Genomic DNA, 18048 nt, shown 5'->3' on the forward strand with positions numbered 1-18048 from the left:
AAAAAGTCAGTATTTTCTTCTGTGTGTGCTCTTACTGGAAATCAGAAAATAAGTTCTGATTTCAACTTTGCTGATTATTTAGTTAGTCTGTGTTTCTCATTGATTATTTGATTTGGTAGATGGTTTCTATGTGTAACCCTGTCTGTCCTAGATCTCATTTTTTCTACACAAAGTGGTGGATTAAACTGCCTTATCAACGTTTTTTGGAAGTTACCAGAGGGCAATATCCATGAAAGCAAAACGAAGAATAAAATTGTAATAATTAGAGAGTTTAGTTCTCTGAGAGAAAATGAAGAAAGTGAATGAGTGCAAGATTTTATGGACACTGTACGGAAGTTCAGTAGATATGATACTTCCTTTTATCACTAGAGCAACCAGTGAGAGTGATTCTAAAACTAGACACATGCACTATAACCCAATATTTGGTGGTTATGTACCAACTTTACATTTGACAGAATTCCTAAATATTTATTCAAAAATATGATTTTTCCCTGATCTTTTGGGTAGAATTTCTCTCTGGTCTCATTAAAATGATATAAATCTTGGGTACAAAAATACATCCAAGCATCCCTGCACTGGATGCCAAGATGGAGAAGATCTCCACAGCAACCATGTGTTTGCCCTTTGTGCTATGGTACACAGGGAGGAAGGTGACCCAGACACTGCAGAACACTAGCATGCTGAAGGTCAAGAACTTGGCTTCATTGAATGCATCAGGTAGATTCTTGGCCAAGAAAGCCAAAGTGAAGCTTCCCAGTGCCAGGCAGGCCAAGTATCCAAGGACACAGTAGAATGCAGTAACTGAGCCCTTGTTGCACACAATGATGATGTGGCCATGCTGAGAGTGTTCATCAATATCAACAAAGGGAGGAGAGACTGCTAGCCAGATTGCACACAGTTCACATTGGAGTAGGGAACATATAGGAATAATGTAGTTTAGTGTCCCTGATACAAGGAAGTATCTCAATCTTCTTCCTGGGTCTGTGACTTTGAAAGCTAGAACCACAGTGACTGTTTTGGCCAGAACTGTGGAAACAGCTACAGTAAATACAATTCCAAATGTGATCTGCTGTAAGACACAGATGACTTTGTTTGGAAGGCCAATGAAGAAAAAGGAGCACAGAAAACAGAACATGAGTGACATGAGTAATAGATAGCTGAGGCTTCTGTTATTGGCCTTCACAATAGGAGTGTCATGGTGCTTCACAAAGACACAAAGTACCACAGCTGTGAATGCAGAGAAGCAGAAGGCCATTAAGGCAAGTGCCATCCCCAAGGGGTCTTCATAGCTTAGGAAGGTGACACCTTTCTGAATACATTTGTTCTGTTCTGTGTTGGCATATTGGTATTCTGGACAATTCACGCATTGATCCATATCTGATTTCCAAAAGAAAGCTTAGTTAGGTCTGCTTAAGAAATTTTATTGTCAATGTATTTCAAGTAAGGGTAATGAAAGAAGCTTTGCAATGATGCCTTTGATGCTGAGAATGTAATATGAAGGATAATGCTTCTGAGCATTGCTTTCAATTCATAATGTTCATAAAGATTTAAAGCAAATAAAACTAAGCATTTTTTTCTTTATCTACTTAACTTGATAGTATCATTTATGATGTTATTAGAAAGGGGTTTGTGGAGTGTGTGGGGTGAGAGGGGTACCAAGCACTGAGGAGCACAAAAAAGACTATAAACAGGCAACCTCATGTAATAAGAGGGCGGGTGGACCCACCAAAATGCACCAGAGACTTGGGAGGTTAGAGACCCTAGATGAAATGTACTACAGTAGATAGAGGGAAAGTACAGAGCCCACCTCCAGCGGGAAGACAGGATATAAAGTAAGTGATGGGGTTCCTATCCCATAGTCACATCTTCAACCCATAATTGTTCCTGTCTTTATGCAAGGATGAAATGGAGAGGAGCCTGAGGAAAAGAAGTTCCAATGACAGGCCCAAAGTGGGATCTAGGCCAAGAGGAGGTCTTATGGCCTCACATTTTACTGTGGCTCTGGAGCACTCACAAAAAGGATCTATCATGACTGCCCTCCTAAATACAGTTATTTGCACCCAACGAATGGATTGAAGCAACTAATCCCTGAATTAGGGAAGGCTGAAAGTAGTTGAGGAGTAACAGAAGTCTCAATTAATCTTGACCCCAGAAATCTCTCAAACAATGTACCACCAAACAGACACCACACACCAGCTGATATGGGTCCCTCAATACAGTAAAGGGCTTCTGTGTCTGTGTTCATTCAGAGAAGATACATATAACCCTCAAAGACTGAAGGCCCCAGGTCAGGTGGTGTGGGGCATTGGTCTATGCACAGACAGGCTGGTCTCCAGTCCAGCTCAGATTCTGAACCCTGGGTCTTGGTGGTCATAATTTACATACGTAGGAGGGAAGGTGTTTTTCATGGTCCTGGAACTCTGGCTCCTGCCTAAGTAACCTTCCACTACAGCCCCCAAAAGAGAAACAAGGCTGGAAGCCATGTAGTCAATATCCCAAGCTTTTGACCTTCAGGTAAAGTCCTCCCCAGTTACCTAGCAACAGAAAAGATATCATATTTCAAAAGGGGCTGATTGGCCACTCCTTGCCCCCCCCCTCTCTCTCTCTCTCTCTTTCTCTCTCTCTCTCTCTCTCTCTTTGTCTCTCTGTCTCTATGTCTCTCTGTCTCTCTGTCTCTCTCTCTCTCTGTCTCTGTCTCTCTCTCTCTTTCCCCTTTGTTCTCTTGCTCTTACTCTCCTCTCACTCTCTCCCTCTTACTCTCTCTTTTTTTCTAACCCCCCTTTCTCTCTCCTACATTGTTTCCTTATCCTGGCCTTTCTATAATAAAGCTCTAAAAGCATAGATAGTCTCTGATCATCAAGGCTGTGCTCACCCTTGGCAGTGTGGGAACCTTTCTTCCCTCTTCCCTCTCTCCCATAACAGGGGGGCTACAGGGTGTTGCCCCAGTTCCCTCAGGTTGGGTTGCCCATTGTCCATCCCCTGTTAAGTGAGTCAGAGCCTTGGATGCCCACCCCGGGCTGAATGGAAAGTGTCTGGCAGCCCTCCCATGTCTGCCTGTCCAGGGCATAAGTGGAACTCTAGCGGGACATGAGTTCTCACTCCCCCCTCTTTTCCTAGGCCCCGTTTTAGTTCCTATAAGTTTGTGTGGGGGATGGGGGTTCAAAGTGAAGGCAGGTCAACTCTTATCCCCTACATCCTGGATTCTAACTACATCTGGTTTTGAACATGGCCCTCTTAATATCGCATAGTTAACATTTTTTCATAAATTTGCAAATACTTTTGTCTTCTATATTAATCTTATAGAGAAAATGGATTTTGCACCTAGTAGTCTCATGATCTAATCCAGTAGATTAAATATAATATTCAGTTCTCCATGGGCTCTTATATGTACATGGTGTGCATAATCATATTTCCGATGGATAGATTAATGAACTATGACTAAATCAATACTAACAAAATTAGTGACTAAAATCTAAATGTACATGTAGTTTTATAATAGATTATCTGTTTGGAAAATCTTGTGCAGAATTGCTGGAAATTACAGTTATATTTTCTAAAGTATTTTCTTTGTGAAATATAATCTACCATGAATTTTCAATGAGTCAATATGTGGGTCAAGGCACCAGGCATGTTTGTTTGCTTTTGCAAGATTTTGTTAAGGATTTTTGTATCTACAAGTAGTACATTTGATAAGTAATATACTTTATATCTGCAGTTGCCTTTTAGCTGACTTCATTATTCCAGGGTGATGGAAGAGAAATACATATCTTCGGGATTTATCAGAGCAGCAAACACTCACTTGTCTCATTAGAAATTTCATTTTCAGGGCAGGGGCTGCAAACAAAACAGCAGGCTGCCATTCCCTCCTTCCATAATCTTCTGAATCCAGGACTACAATCTGCACTGCACACAGAGGATGGCATCTGAGAAAAATTAGAAACATATTGATAATGAGTTTTAGAAGGTTCTTTTATGTTTTAGATTAGCACTTTAAGATTTCAATAATCTCATTTTGTTCACACAATCTGATTGACATATATTTGTTTGTTTGTTTGGTTTGTGTGTGTGTGTGTGTGTGTGTGTGTGTGTGTGTGTGTGTTTTGAGTCAGTGTAACTCTGGCTGTCCTCGAACTCAGAAATCCACCTGCCTCTACCTCCAAAGTGCTGGGATTAAAAGTGTGTGCCACCACCGCCAGGCTCCTGATTGACATTTTACAATGTCCATTATTTAATGAACAAAAATGAATATTGAAAATGCATTGAAGAAATGTTGCATAGTATCTGAGTGTCTATAAATTTAGGAAAAAGTGCTGATATTGAGCTGTATGTGAAAACTACAGAAGTTGCAACCTGGTGTTTTTTAGTTAATTATTTTCAAGTTGGTACTAAGTGCTATCGACAGAGGAAACTTAATTGAAATATTCTCTCAGCCAACACTAGCCTGCCCTCATATCTTTGAAGCATTTTCATCTTTGGTAATTGATATAAGAATGTCCATCTTATTGTGGACAGTTGAACCAGTAAGTAGTGTTCTTTTATATCTCTTGGAAAAAAAAAACAGACTAAAGTAATGTTGGCAGTTTTTTCCATTAATGGGAGAATCAGAAAAATGTTTTGGGAAACAGATATTAAAAGATTTTGCCTTGCCTTATCACAAAGAAAAAAATCTATTCTTTAGTTCCAGTTTCCTGATATCCACACTTGTCTTTCTATAACTATAAGCCATATGTCAAATCACACCTTCCTCCTCACTTTCATTATTATCAAAGTTTAGTTAAAGCAACAGTGAAGCAAGTTAGTATTTGAAGAAATTTGAAATAGGAAAAAATATGTCCTTCAGTCATAGATAACAAATATGACCTCAAATAAATTACTGCTGCAAAGCATGAGAAAATGTATATAAAAATAGTGGAGTATGCAGACACTGGTTTAATATGGTTGGAGATGATAAATTAATACATAGGGACCTTGAATATGTAGAATTCCATGACGTCAAAATGCTCTACAGTGGCTTCAAATATTGGAAAAAGCTGGATAAATATTAGATTTTTAAAGTTAATTGAAGATTTGAAGAATTTTTTCTATATTTTTGTTATTGTTGAAAAGGCTCTTACACTCTCCCATCGAAGATCAGAGTATATTTCCTCCACCCATCATTTTCTTCCTTCTTTCTTTCCTTCCTTCCTTCCTTTCTTCCTTCCTTTCCTTCCTTCTTTCTTTCTTTCTTTCTTTTTTTTTTTTTTTTTTTTTTTTTTTTGGTTTTTCAAGACATGGTTTCTCTGTATAGCCCTGGCTGTCCTGGAACTCACTATTTTGATGAGGCTGGCCTCAAACTCAGAAATCTGTCTGCCTCTGCCTCCCAAGTCTTGGAATTATAAGCCTGTGCCACCACACTTGGCACCCATCATTTTCTTTAACTGTATATTAACCCCTTTGTTATATTTGAAAGACTATTTTGAGTTAGAGTATGGAATGTCTGCATACTTTTGTACTTTATAATTTATTTTAACGTAGTGTCTCCATATTACACGTGGCTGTTTTGGACTCACAATATAGGGTATACTGGAAAGAAACACACAGAGATTTTCAGATTTTTGTCTCTAAAGTGCTTGGATGAAACATGAATCACAAGAACAACTTGACATTTTTTCTGACTTTCATAGATAAAATTTCCTCTGCATGTATTATGTAAATAGTTTTGTGAAAGAAAATGTTCTATTATCAATATAGGTTCCTTCTGTTCTATCACTATTTTTGTTTCTTTATCTTTGAATTGATGTTGGTGTTGGCTAAGAGCCATTTCTGAAGGTTTTTGGAAAATAATGTAATTCTCTATTTGGTCGTGCATTGCATTTAATGAAACTGCATATATTGAAGTATGCTTGCATCCCTGAAATAAATTCTCCCTTAGAGGAAGAAAACAGGGGGAGGGGAAAAATAGGAGAAGAATCAGGTATGGTAGAAAATGGAAGATGTGTACACAGGTCAGGAAATTGAACAGAGGTGTATAACAGTCAGGGATGTGTTCTTTGGGTAGCAACCAGAAAGTCCCATATGCCAGGAAATCAAGAGCATCCCAGGAACCCACAGGGTGACATTAGCTGAAATATCCTAGAATCGGGAGGAAGAATCTGTTGATACCATAACCAGAGGTTATACATGCCCCCCCCCGCCCCCAGTTGAGGAATAGGGCCACCCACACATCCACAAAATTTTAACCCAGAATTGTTCCTGTCTAATGGAAATAATGGGGCAAAGAGTAGAGCAGAGACAGAAGGAAAGGACACACAGATTCTGCCCCACCTGGAGATCCATCCCAAATGCAGTCACTACAGCCAGGCACTATTGTGGATGGCAAGAAGTGTTTACAAACAGTAGCCTGATACAGCTATCTCCTGAGAGGCTCTGCCAGATCCTGACCAATACAGATATGGATGCTCACAGTCAACCAATGAACTGAGCACAGGGACCCCAATGGAGGTGTTAGGGGAAAGACTGAAGGAGTTAAAGTTTCCTATCTGGCAACAATGGGAGGGGAGACCTTTGGTTCTGTGAAGTCTTGATGCACCAGTGTAGAGGAATGCTTAGGTGCTGAGGAAGGAGTGGGTAGTTGGGTGGGAGAACACCCTCATAGAAGCAGGTTTCTTTGTATAAAATATTGAATTATACTGTGATAAAAGATAATTATATTTTCATGCACTGTGCCACCTAGATACATATGAGGGGTATTTAACACTCATTTATTGTTATGTAGTGCTTCCTAAATATTTTATAAGTAGCACAGCTCCAAAAATAGCAATTTTCAGAGTGAATGATAAAGAATTGACAAAAATCCAAAGTAGAAAAAAGAATGAACAAGCCAGGATTATCAGCAGTTGTGGAGGTGTATTAACTCCGATTAGTTTGCAAGCAAAACTGAGAATTGGTCTCATCCCACAAACCTCAAGAAATCCTGTGTACAATAGATAGAATAGTCAAGTGGAAGCAATGAGTTGGTCTCATTTGGGCTCAAATATCAATGTGATTGTATTTTCACACTTTTGCTCCCAAGTCCTGAGCACATTTAGTTCATATAAGATTAATTTCCTGGTAGGGGAACAGGGCATTTGTGAGTCACAAAAATTTTCCTACTGTCCCTTGTATTTGGTAATTATTTTATGGTTAATCAGTGATAAAAGAAGATATCAACAGTATTTGACTACCAGAATTTTGTGTTTTGGCTGGCTTTGAAAAGGACAGTCTATTTCAGTATGTTTGTGTAGAATTCCCACTGACATATAACATCACTTTGTCCAAGGAATTCCTCTTGTAGTTTGATATTAATAGTTTATAGGAGCTTCTTCTTATGTTTATTCACATGCAAATGTGGAATACATAATCTGTATCAGTAGTTCCAGATGTTCTGATTATCGAATTGACAGTTTGAATTATATTTTCAAAAATAAAGTATTCTTAGTACTAAACTGGGAATAACTGTCATTCAATTGTCTATCACTAACTCATGCTTAACTCACTACTATTCATTTGAGGTATGAAGTAGGATTTCATGGTCTTTTCACCTAGCTCATTTTCATATGTCTATTTTTCATAATGTGTTATGAAAATTTTGTTATATTATGATGGCTTAGTTTTGTTTAATCTTGTTTTATTTTACTATTCTCCCATAGAATCCTGTCATTTTCTAATGAGTGACATAAAATGGATTTGATGAAAAAGGAAGAAAATATGAATATTAACTATGATATATTTGCCAGGAGAACTGACAATTGTTCACATCCCAGTAGAAGAAATGGAAACTGTAATTAGGATATATTATGTGAGAATAACAAGTTATTTTCAATAAATAAAACAATCAAAATTAAAAACAAATTCTCCCTGTTCTCAGAGAATGATCTTTCTGTTATGTGTTGTGTTCTTTTGGTAGGTGTTTTTGTCAAGAATTATTCCACACATATTCATCAAATGTATTGTTCTTGAATGACCTCTTTTCCCTCTCATTAAACATTATTCTGTTTTCTTCCATTTTTTAATAAAGGAAAGTTCTCCTTTTGTATATGAATGTGTCTTCCTACCTCTGCCGGCATCTTAGGAATGTCTTAAAAAATAAACCAGTTTTGTTGTCGTAGATTTCATTTAGAGAATGTTAACAAAAAAGTTCAATTATAACTGAAAATTATATGTTGCTTTTGTCTGGTTGCTGTTATTGCTGTACTTGAGGTGTGTCAATAGCCTTTATTTTTTCTGTTGTTCTAGTGCTGTCTATAGGTTCCTTTGATCTTCTGGTCATCTTATGGAAAAGAGTGAATGGATTCTTCAAATTTACTAAAAAGTCATGTTTCTATGAATATGATTTTCTGTAATTGTGTTCATTAGTGAATGTCCTTTTATTATATGGTAAACATTTTTGGATATAATGACAAGGGTCATCAATTATGACTATTGGTGTTTCATAACTGTAACATTAGCCTCTTCCATATCAATACCTGTTCCAGAAGATTAAGGTAAGGGAGGAGATTACTGTTTCATTAGCACAATTATGTGAAGAAAATTTTGTTTAATTTAAAGGAAAGAATATCAAACAGTGGTGAAAAACAGGTTTTTAATTTATTAAATTTCAAAAAAATGGTTCTGATATGAAAAAAAGTATATTTTATGTATGTTTGAAATCTTCAAATAATTGGTAAAAATGTGAAAAATGAAAAAAAGAAATATACAGGAGACTAGAAATTGGTTCCTTATGTGACTAAATTGTTCATTTCAATATGTTGCCATGTGTTCATTTGACAATGTTTACTGCTCTGTATTATAAACCAGTAAGCTAGCACACTCTTACCTTTCTTCTTCCTGTGGCCAACTCAATCATGTCTACGTATAAGTGAGAGTGTCGACCATGTGGTAAATATGGGCTGAACTTTCCTAACTTCATCTTAATCCCAAGGTGTTCTGAGAGATTCGCAAAGTGAACAATGTCATATTCATCCTGCATTATTACTCTTTGCTTCATAAACACTTTGTCCCCAAGAGGATTAGTGAAGTAGGTCCTTCTTAGAAAGGAGTTTACCTAAAATACAAGCATTGCACTATTATGTATATATCATTCCTTCAAGTCATAAAATTCATTCTGATTTCATAGCAAAGGAAAATGTATTTAAAGAAAGAAAGAGAGAGATGAATCATAACAAATGCAACTGCACAAATAAAATTATCACAATATTACAAGAAGAATACCAAACACAAACAGAAAAAAATGCAGATCCAAACACAGGTATGCAACTCACACACACACAAACACACACACACCAAACACACAAATATATACACATACACGGAGAGAGGCTCACATCTTTTCCACGTCACACATATAGTGTTGCTATACATTGATATACAAACACATATATGTACATGTTGACACACATATGTAAATATTCAGGCACATAAATGACAATCATATCCACTAAAATAAAAACACAGATATGATATCACACAAAATAATACACTGGTACACATACAACCACACAGAGAGACATACAGACACACACACACACATGCACACACACACACACACACACACAGAGAGAGAGAGAGAGAGAGAGCAAAACACAGGGAGATGTATAAATATTAAAGGACTAGCCATGAACAATATTGACACACAGAGATTTTTATACTCACACTTAAAGACAAAAAGGAAGCCAAAGACCTTGCCAAGTACAAAGAAATAGGCAGACACATACTTAGTAAAGCAGGTAAAAATCTGCATAAGTACTTATAAACACTTAAAAATACATACATCGTACACAATGAAACCTACTCTGACAAAACCCCAAAGAAACATACACACATATATAAACAAACACTTATAGAAAGAAATTCCTCCATAGAAAAAAAATGTTGTTCACTTCCACTTTCATACAGAGAGATAAACATATATGTTGAAAGTAACACAAATATAAATGTAGATAAACAGAAAGAGAAGAAAATATACATATACTCAGTGAGAAGCATACATTCACACATATAAACACATTTCTACACACAGAAATGAATACCAACACTATTTCTAGTTTAGTTACTATCAGAAAACCCATTATATTCTCCAGATCCTACACTCTTGGCAGAATCACTGGATTACGCTAATGAAAATAATTCCTCCAAATGATTTCCATATAATTGAGAAATATAAATAAAAACTCATCTTCTAATCATGGAGAAAATTAATGAGGAAAGACTTTTTATCTACTATTGGAAGGGGCATGCTAATAGATATTTGGGTGCTTTGTATAAAACCACACATTTTCATTGCTAATCTGTGAATTCTTTTTCCAATCACATTCATAACAATCTATAGATTTGCTTTTGTTAAGGTAAAATGTTTGGAAACCTATCTATTTTGGAAAATATTTCTTATTTCTTTAAGTCTGGGCATCTGAAAGACTCTAAACAACTATGCAATTAAAGACACCAAACCTCAGCAAATAGAAGAAACTTTACCTTCAAGCAGTGAGAACTGGCTCCTTTTCCATTATCTATTGCCTGATTATCAGCCTGTTGCAGATTCATCTCATGGAGGGCATGGGCTATGGCATGCACAGCATTATATATGTTATGACTATTATCACTAAAGGCCATGTCAAGCTTCTCTTCCATTAGCCAATCAAATGAGGCATCAGATGAACTGTTCTTCAGTATTTTACAATTAGATGCTGAGTCTTCAGAGTTAATATATTTCCACTCTGGCATTACTAGATATAAATCTGTGTTTCTGAGATGGAACCATGTCTGTACAAAATTTTTAAAGCCAGAAATCTCACCATGGTGGGGTAGAAAAGTAAGTGATCCATAGAATGTGTCATGACTTATGTCTGTCTTACTGGTAGGGAAATTCAATTGTTTTGTGGTGATCCATATTCTCTGTAAAATGGGAGGTTCCCACATTCTGAAGATCAAATCAATGAAATTATATGTTTCTCCATAAATGATAATAACATTTGTTAATGACTTCACAATTTGTTTGTAGTATATTTCAGTTTTTTGTGGAAATGAAACTTCATCAACAGAGATCATTTTCACAAAGGCAAAGCAAATTTCTTTGTTTTCACTCTGTTTCTTCAACTCTAAAAGAAATTGGTTTCCTTGATCGTCATCTGGGATGACAAGGCCAATCCAATTCCATTTCAAATAAAGTATGAAGGAGACCATTGCCAATGCTAGAGATGTGTCCTTTGGGGCCATCTGATAGAGATAGGGATATTGTTCATCATCACTGAAGATGGAACTGAAAGATCCATAGGAAAGCTGAAGGATCTACAACACAGAGAGCAGCATGAGGTGTGCTGCATGTGAAAACACTTGTAATCATATTTACCTGCAAACAGTTGATTACCTGTGACTTTTTCTCTCATCTCTGATTCAAATTAGCAAACGTGGAAGCCTGGCACATCCACTTCTAATGGGAACAGCAAGCATAGCTGTTTGACAAAGATGTAACAAATGTATTCAGATGTTATAATTACTGCCTTTCTGTCTTTCAGTTTTAGTCTTGATATCTGTGTTTCAAATGTTTGAAGGGATTTTTATACTTTTACAATTTGGGGATATTTGATGAATATTTTTTAAAAAGGCTTTTATGCCTTAATCCATAAATACGTCCAAGATTGAAGAGGAGAGTCCTGTACATGATACTGATATAGCATTTGGAAGAGATACTCTTATATTGCCCTACTTGACAATAATATTGTACACTAGAGGTTGTGACTCACATAAAACTGCCAGAGATCTCCTTTTTAGGTTTTGTTCTGAATTACTCTGGCAATGTCTGCCTCTGTGCCTCCTCAGGAAACAGACAATAAGATCAAAGTATTTGTAAAAATATAAACTAGATTTTGCAGTCTAAAAGTGTTAGCAGCAAATTGGATTAGAAAAACTCTTCTTACTATATACCCAGGTAATTCTGGTGCAAAATAATTGGGATTCATAAATTGTACATCCTGAGGAAAATATATAGAAATGAAGTTAGATTGAATTGTATTTTGTCCCCCTTAAAAAGTGATTATAATGTTTTAAAAAATCTTCCTGTGGAAAAATATGGAGGAATGAGTTATTGGAACCCCATAACTCCTCTTTCTTAGAAAAGTTCACTTGTGAAGTTCTAATCTTGTATCTTACAATGTGGAAGCAAAAGAAAAAAACAAGATAAAACATAGAAATAAATTCTACAGAGTATATAATAATATATTATGTACTGATGATAATATAATAATTTAAATTAATTACATTAATAATATCATCATATTATTAAAGAAAATGAATTATTACAGGTATAGCACTATGGGTGTGAAATTTTTGTCAGGGATGTAATGTCAATTTAAATTCTGACTTTTAATAGTTGGTCATGCACTCACAGGTAGTCAAATGACTAACTCCACAGACTGGATTGGAGCTTTTCATCCTTTCTAGTACCACTGAAATGTCATGAGTTGCTAGATTATGAATGGTATTTCATGCCTTTGCCAAAAAAAAAAAAAAAACAAACAAACAAAAACTAAACTAAACAAAACAAAAACTCCAGATAGTTAAAAGTTAGGTTACAGAGAAAATGTTGGTAAAATTTATTTCTGTTCTATCACAGTTTACATCTGATGACTAAACCTATAAGACCAACATAATTCTATTATTTCATAGTTTACCAATGATAATTTAATCTTGTAACCAAGATAAAGATAACACCTATATGGGGACAGAAATAATATTTTCTATGTTTTGGAACAGCATGAAAAAAATCTCTGCTTGCTGAGCTTGGTATAAATAAAAAACACTAACTGACAGTCAGTCAAGGCTGTAAGATTCTCTCTTCCACCATGCCCGACTTAATTCTACATGGCCTTCTCTATTCCTCCTTGAAGGTATCTGTCAACTTCTGGTGGTAGTAACTAGTTGAAAGCCTATCATGTTTCTGAATAGTAAGTATCCTGGAACTACCTAGATTGACATAAGCATAAGTCCAACCACATCCATTAACTTTCTTAATAGCTATCAAGGTCCACAAAAGAGACATGATGTTAATAATTCCTGGCCAATGATAACTCACACGTGGAGATAAGAAGCTGTCCAGGTACTTCCAGAAACTTAAAGATTCATCCCAATTGGGTCCTGAAAGCAGAAATGAACACATACTCTCTTCATTACAGAAATAATTAGGGATAGGGCTTTGCTTTTTTCTATGAAATAAATATGGTGTAGGTGTTACAGTTTTTCCATCACAATGGCCCAAAGAGTATCTGATAATCAAAGACATATTTGGTAAAAGATCAGGATATCTGTTGATTTCATCCATTGCAAACACCAATGCCAAAGCATATTTGTGGTTTTTAGTAGTTTTTCTGTAAAAGAGTACAGTGTTTATTATGGACAGATGATTATACATCAACATTTGTAATTAATAGAAGCACTATGCTATACTGGAAGTTTCTGCATCTGACATCCAAAGACGGGAACAAATGGCTTTTGTTATAAGGTTGGATTGACAGGTGGACCTGGTAAATAGAAAGTACTTTAAAAGTTCATGATGGTGTTGGTCCCATAAATAAGAGATGGTACTGAAATCCACAGAGATAATTTCCTTTTTTTGAGTGCTTGATCAGAAGGTAAAGAGAAAATCACAGGTATTGACAAAACAGTAATTCTGATCATGTCTTCATTTTGAAATTATTGAGCAATAAATAAATTTGTTATTAGAGCCCCTGAGTACATGTTATTTTCTTGTGAAATTAACTGAATTGGTTAAGGAAATGAAACCATAGCCAGGCGTGGTGTCACAAGCCTTTAATCCCAGTACTTGGGATGCAGACACAGGTGGATTTCTGACTTTGCGGCCAGCCTGGTCTACAAAATGACTTCCAGGACAGCCAGAGCTATACAGAGAAACCAGATCTCAAAAAAAAAGAAAGAAAGAAAGAAGTGATACCATGATTTATCAATACATAATTGTCTCTCTCTTCAGCAACATTTAATTCCTGTACTTATAATCACTTACAATTATTGGCCAAAATTCTTGACACATCCCTTAATATCTATCCTCATGCTGTTATTTTTTCAATCTTTTATTGAAATAAAATATTTTCTAAAGATTCATTTTTAATTAAATTCCAATATCAAACACGAGTTACGTAATTGATACATGTCAATATTTAAGTTTGTATGTATTTGGCAAGAACTATTTAGTTTATAAGATTGCAGTACATCCAAATGTTTTATAAGATACTTTCCTGTAGACTATCCTCAATTCAAATGCACAGATATGCAGCAGTGGCAGGTGTTTAGTTCAGAGATTAAGGGCTTGTTTCATCATGAATGTATCATTCTCCTACTTCCTATTTACAAAGAAATGTGATATATTCACTTTGGGTATTTATTCATTATAAATTAATTTCTAGGAAACATCTTTGACAACCTTTGCAATTACACTAAAAGAGTACTGGTATTCTACTGAGAACTAGGAAAATACGGAAATATCCGTGATATGTGTATATGTCAGTATTATATGCTTATAATATAGAAGAGATTTTTTGTGTAAATTTATATGATGTATTCATTGTTTTTGTAAAAAAAAAAGTGGATCACTAGACCATGAGAATAGAATAATACCATATTGGTTTTGTTTATGTTTATGAAAAGAATAATATCTCCTGTTTTATCCTTGTCATTTCATATAATTTTATCAATGAACACTATATGTACACCTACATATTTAATGATTAGAATGATGTAAACACAATCTTTTACTAAAAATTATACAACTATTGTGTTTTCATTCTATACCCTATAAAAAAGGTCATTTTAATATTCTTTATTACCACACACACACACACACACACACACACACACACACACACATACACACACACAAATCTCAATTAAAGTTTTACTAATATACAAAATAAATTTGAGAGTAGACCTTTTGCAATGCTCAAACTACTACCTATAACTGAAATTTAGGAAACATCAGTTACTTAAGATGTCTGTGTAGCCTAGTAGTCTAAAGGGCTGTGTTTTAAAACAATGACCAGCAATCCACAAAAATTGGTATTGATACCAAGTTGGTAACACATGCACTAATATTTACTAAAATTATTGAAATAAGTCCCACAAGATTTAGATATTTTAAAAGGGTCAGAGAATAACCAACTCATACATGAATGGAGAAGACATTTTTCTTAAATAATGACAAAATAACTAATAGAAAGCACCTGTATCACTATCCTCAAACGTTCCAACTATCCCAAAATACAATTGTCACCCATGCCAGTGATAAGTGAAATAATCAGTCACCACTGTTATTGATAGCCTGCCTATTCAAAGAATGTAATCATATCATTGGATTCAATATGTTCTAAGTATGGTTTATTCTAAAGAGAGAGTCCTGAGCTGAACTTTATAAAACTTAAAAGCCAGTGATTGTACATAAATAGTGTGAAGTACGAAGCCACAGAGCTTTTGGATTTTATCTTTTAAAACACTTCAATGTCTTGGCCCCTAATGAACAAAATATACTTTGCTCATATACATACAAACATATCCATCCAGGCATTCATATGAGATAGGAATTTCTGAGTGGAAGTATCTTCTCTTTACAAACCTGATGAAGATTTAGAAGTCAATAAGTGACCATATGCAATGAATTTGAGACAGTAAGTTTGTATGTATGTAAAGTTTTTGACAACTATATGTGCCATGAATATTACTAGAACCAGAATATGCTCTAGGAACAACACACTTATGGAAGGACTGTCAGCAGAATTCATGACCATTTATTTACATGTAGTTGGGATAAAACATAATGCAATATTACAGGATCAATTTCAATAAGTCATCTCTGTCTAGAGTGCAATATAAAGTGTCAAAACGCGGGCTTTATGTAAAAGATCAATGTAGATATTCCTTTATTCCAAAGTTTCCAACCTTTAAATTAGAAGCCACCTGGAGGAAAAACGAAACCTCCACTGGATTAAATAAATGGAGAAAATAGGATAAAATCTGTAAAAGAATTAAGGTTGTTTCTCAGAGTTCAGACTTAGCACCAGGACAGAAGACTCAGGAATTTGCCTAATCTTCATTCTCAGAGCACTCAAGAAATATTTATGTTCTCATTTCAATTTAAAATACAAATTTACTTACAGAAAATTAAGAGTCTTGTTGAAATAATCTTTTTCAATGGGTGTCTGAACAGCTGCCAGGATGAAAGCACAAGATAATTCCAAATATTCATCCGTTATTTCATCCAAATTTATTCTCCAAAAGCACCTGGAATCAATGAAATTGGCCATGAGAAGTGTAATATTAAGGAGGAAGAAGACTCCCATGAAAATGAACATATTTTTCCTGCCTTAAACCTGGGCAGTGCGGATTGTGAAGTGCCATGCATATCAGCACATCAGATTTCTACCAGCTTTTATTTCTTTGTGCAAATGTGAGGTTTATTGCATATTCAAGACTCATTTTATTTTTAGGTTTCTCCTGAGCCCTGGAAGAAACTTAAATACTTTCTTCCCTGGGGCTCTGCAACTGGTGTCCACAGCCCATGTAATAAACACGTGTAGGTAAATACTTAGGAGAATAATTCATTCTCAGTCTACATGATATCATTAATGTTTGTGAATTTGTGGAAGGAAGCCCCTGTGTTCAAATTTAGTCCTTGGAAAGTTTCAACAATCTGATTATGTGAACAGAGTCAGAAATGATGTCAGTGGATTGTATCACATTATTCACAGTAAGACATCCAGTAATATCAAAACTGGAGCTACTGAGGACACACAGGACATTTTATTACACAGTCCAAGTCATACAGAGGCAGACTCATGTTTACAGTCAGTTAGATCCATAGACCATGTACAGTGTGTACTATGTTAAAGAAGTGATGGAAATATCTAAACAAGACCTGTGCTTCCATTATCTTGAGAATTTATAAACAGATCAAATCCCAAGTATAGGTAATTGAGCTCTATCTAAAATCATACATTTCTTCACATATCCACAGTTAATTTACATGGTAAAGATTGAGTTTGAAAGGCTCAACAAGACCCAGAAAATATGCCATGCTTTGTTCTTTATTTCCAATGAAATAAAAAGTCACTCCACTTTCCAAAAATTAATTAGTAATGAAAAAAATCACGTTAATATTTGAGTTCCAAACCATTATCTTCCTCCCACGTGCTCAATTTTTTTCAACTTAATATCCTAGGCTGATGCATCTATTCTACATTATATATTTTTCCTACATTGTTTTTGATCATTTTACATTGAGGTAGTGGCTGTTAAAGAATCTTATTTACAAATACCTCTTTAATATCTTAGAAACAAAAAGTGACTGTGAAATAGCACTGTGTTTCAATGTGTAAACGTTTCCTATACATTCTCTCTACCCATGTACATTTGATTGCAGTCTAGAGTCAACAGTAACAATCTGAGAGTTTACTGAATATTGTACACTCATGAACCTGTTTCATTGGGTTTGGACTGGAAACAAGCAGAGGACATACAGGCAGTTCATCAGTTTGGGCGATGATATGCTCCATTTTATGTTTGAGAGACACAAACAAGTTTAGTGTTTTGCATTGTATATTTCTGCATTATGTAAAAGTCACTGTTTTTCGTGTGTATGTCTGCTGAATCTCTGATAAATTCAGAGTACAGAGACTTTTTATCTAGAGGAATGATAATGGAGCAGTCTTTCATAAGAATACAGAGGAAATTTGTTTTTCATGTGTGCAAATGAAATTTTCAGTAGTTCAATTTTGTTAATTCCTTTCTGTTTAATAATTATTATTTCCTGTACATTGCCATACATTATGGAGGGTTTAATTGTGGCACATTGACACAAATGTAGCATGTACTTTGCTGGTATCTGCACCTCCATGACCCATGTCTGTCACCCATCTTGCCGCTGACTCATTCCTCAGTTCAATCCAGCTTCTTCTCCCTTTAGACATTCTGTGTCATGCTCAAATTGCATTTCAAGAATGATATTTTTCTTTCAATTTTGTGACATAAGCTTCA

The 18048-nt window shown here is 35.3% G+C and overlaps 1 protein-coding gene across 2 annotated transcripts; it reads right to left on the minus strand.

The window, feature by feature from the left end:
* Positions 1 to 472: 472 nt before the first annotated feature.
* Positions 473 to 16367, minus strand: Vmn2r49 (vomeronasal 2, receptor 49). 2 transcript variants are annotated; one of them, XM_017322436.1, is made up of 6 exons: positions 16171 to 16367; positions 13085 to 13376; positions 10489 to 11301; positions 8834 to 9061; positions 3800 to 3923; positions 473 to 1227 (listed from the first exon to the last, which is right to left on the minus strand). In XM_017322436.1, the coding sequence occupies exons 1-6, from the start codon at positions 16365 to 16367 to the stop codon at positions 473 to 475; spliced, it is 2409 nt and encodes an 802-aa protein (XP_017177925.1). The 2 variants fall into 2 exon arrangements, with proteins under 2 accessions (XP_017177925.1, NP_001098626.1); NM_001105156.1 differs by having other exon boundaries at positions 473 to 1377.
* Positions 16368 to 18048: the final 1681 nt, after the last annotated feature.

The sequence above is a fragment of the Mus musculus genome, chromosome 7 (assembly GCF_000001635.26).
Source record: "Mus musculus strain C57BL/6J chromosome 7, GRCm38.p6 C57BL/6J".
NCBI lineage: Eukaryota > Metazoa > Chordata > Mammalia > Rodentia > Muridae > Mus > Mus musculus.

What these genes read in the sequence shown, in the direction of transcription:
- Vmn2r49 (NM_001105156.1), bottom strand. Translation starts at nt 16,367, where the DNA reads ATGTTCATTTTCATGGGAGTCTTCTTCCTCCTTAATATTACACTTCTC. An exon ending in CCAGTTCTCACTGCTTGAAG is followed by an intron (nt 9,062 to 10,488) that starts GTAAAGTTTCTT and finishes CTTGTATTTTAG; the next exon opens with GTAAACTCCTTTCTAAGAAG. An exon ending in TGGCCACAGGAAGAAGAAAG is followed by an intron (nt 3,924 to 8,833) that starts GTAAGAGTGTGC and finishes AATTTTTCTCAG; the next exon opens with ATGCCATCCTCTGTGTGCAG.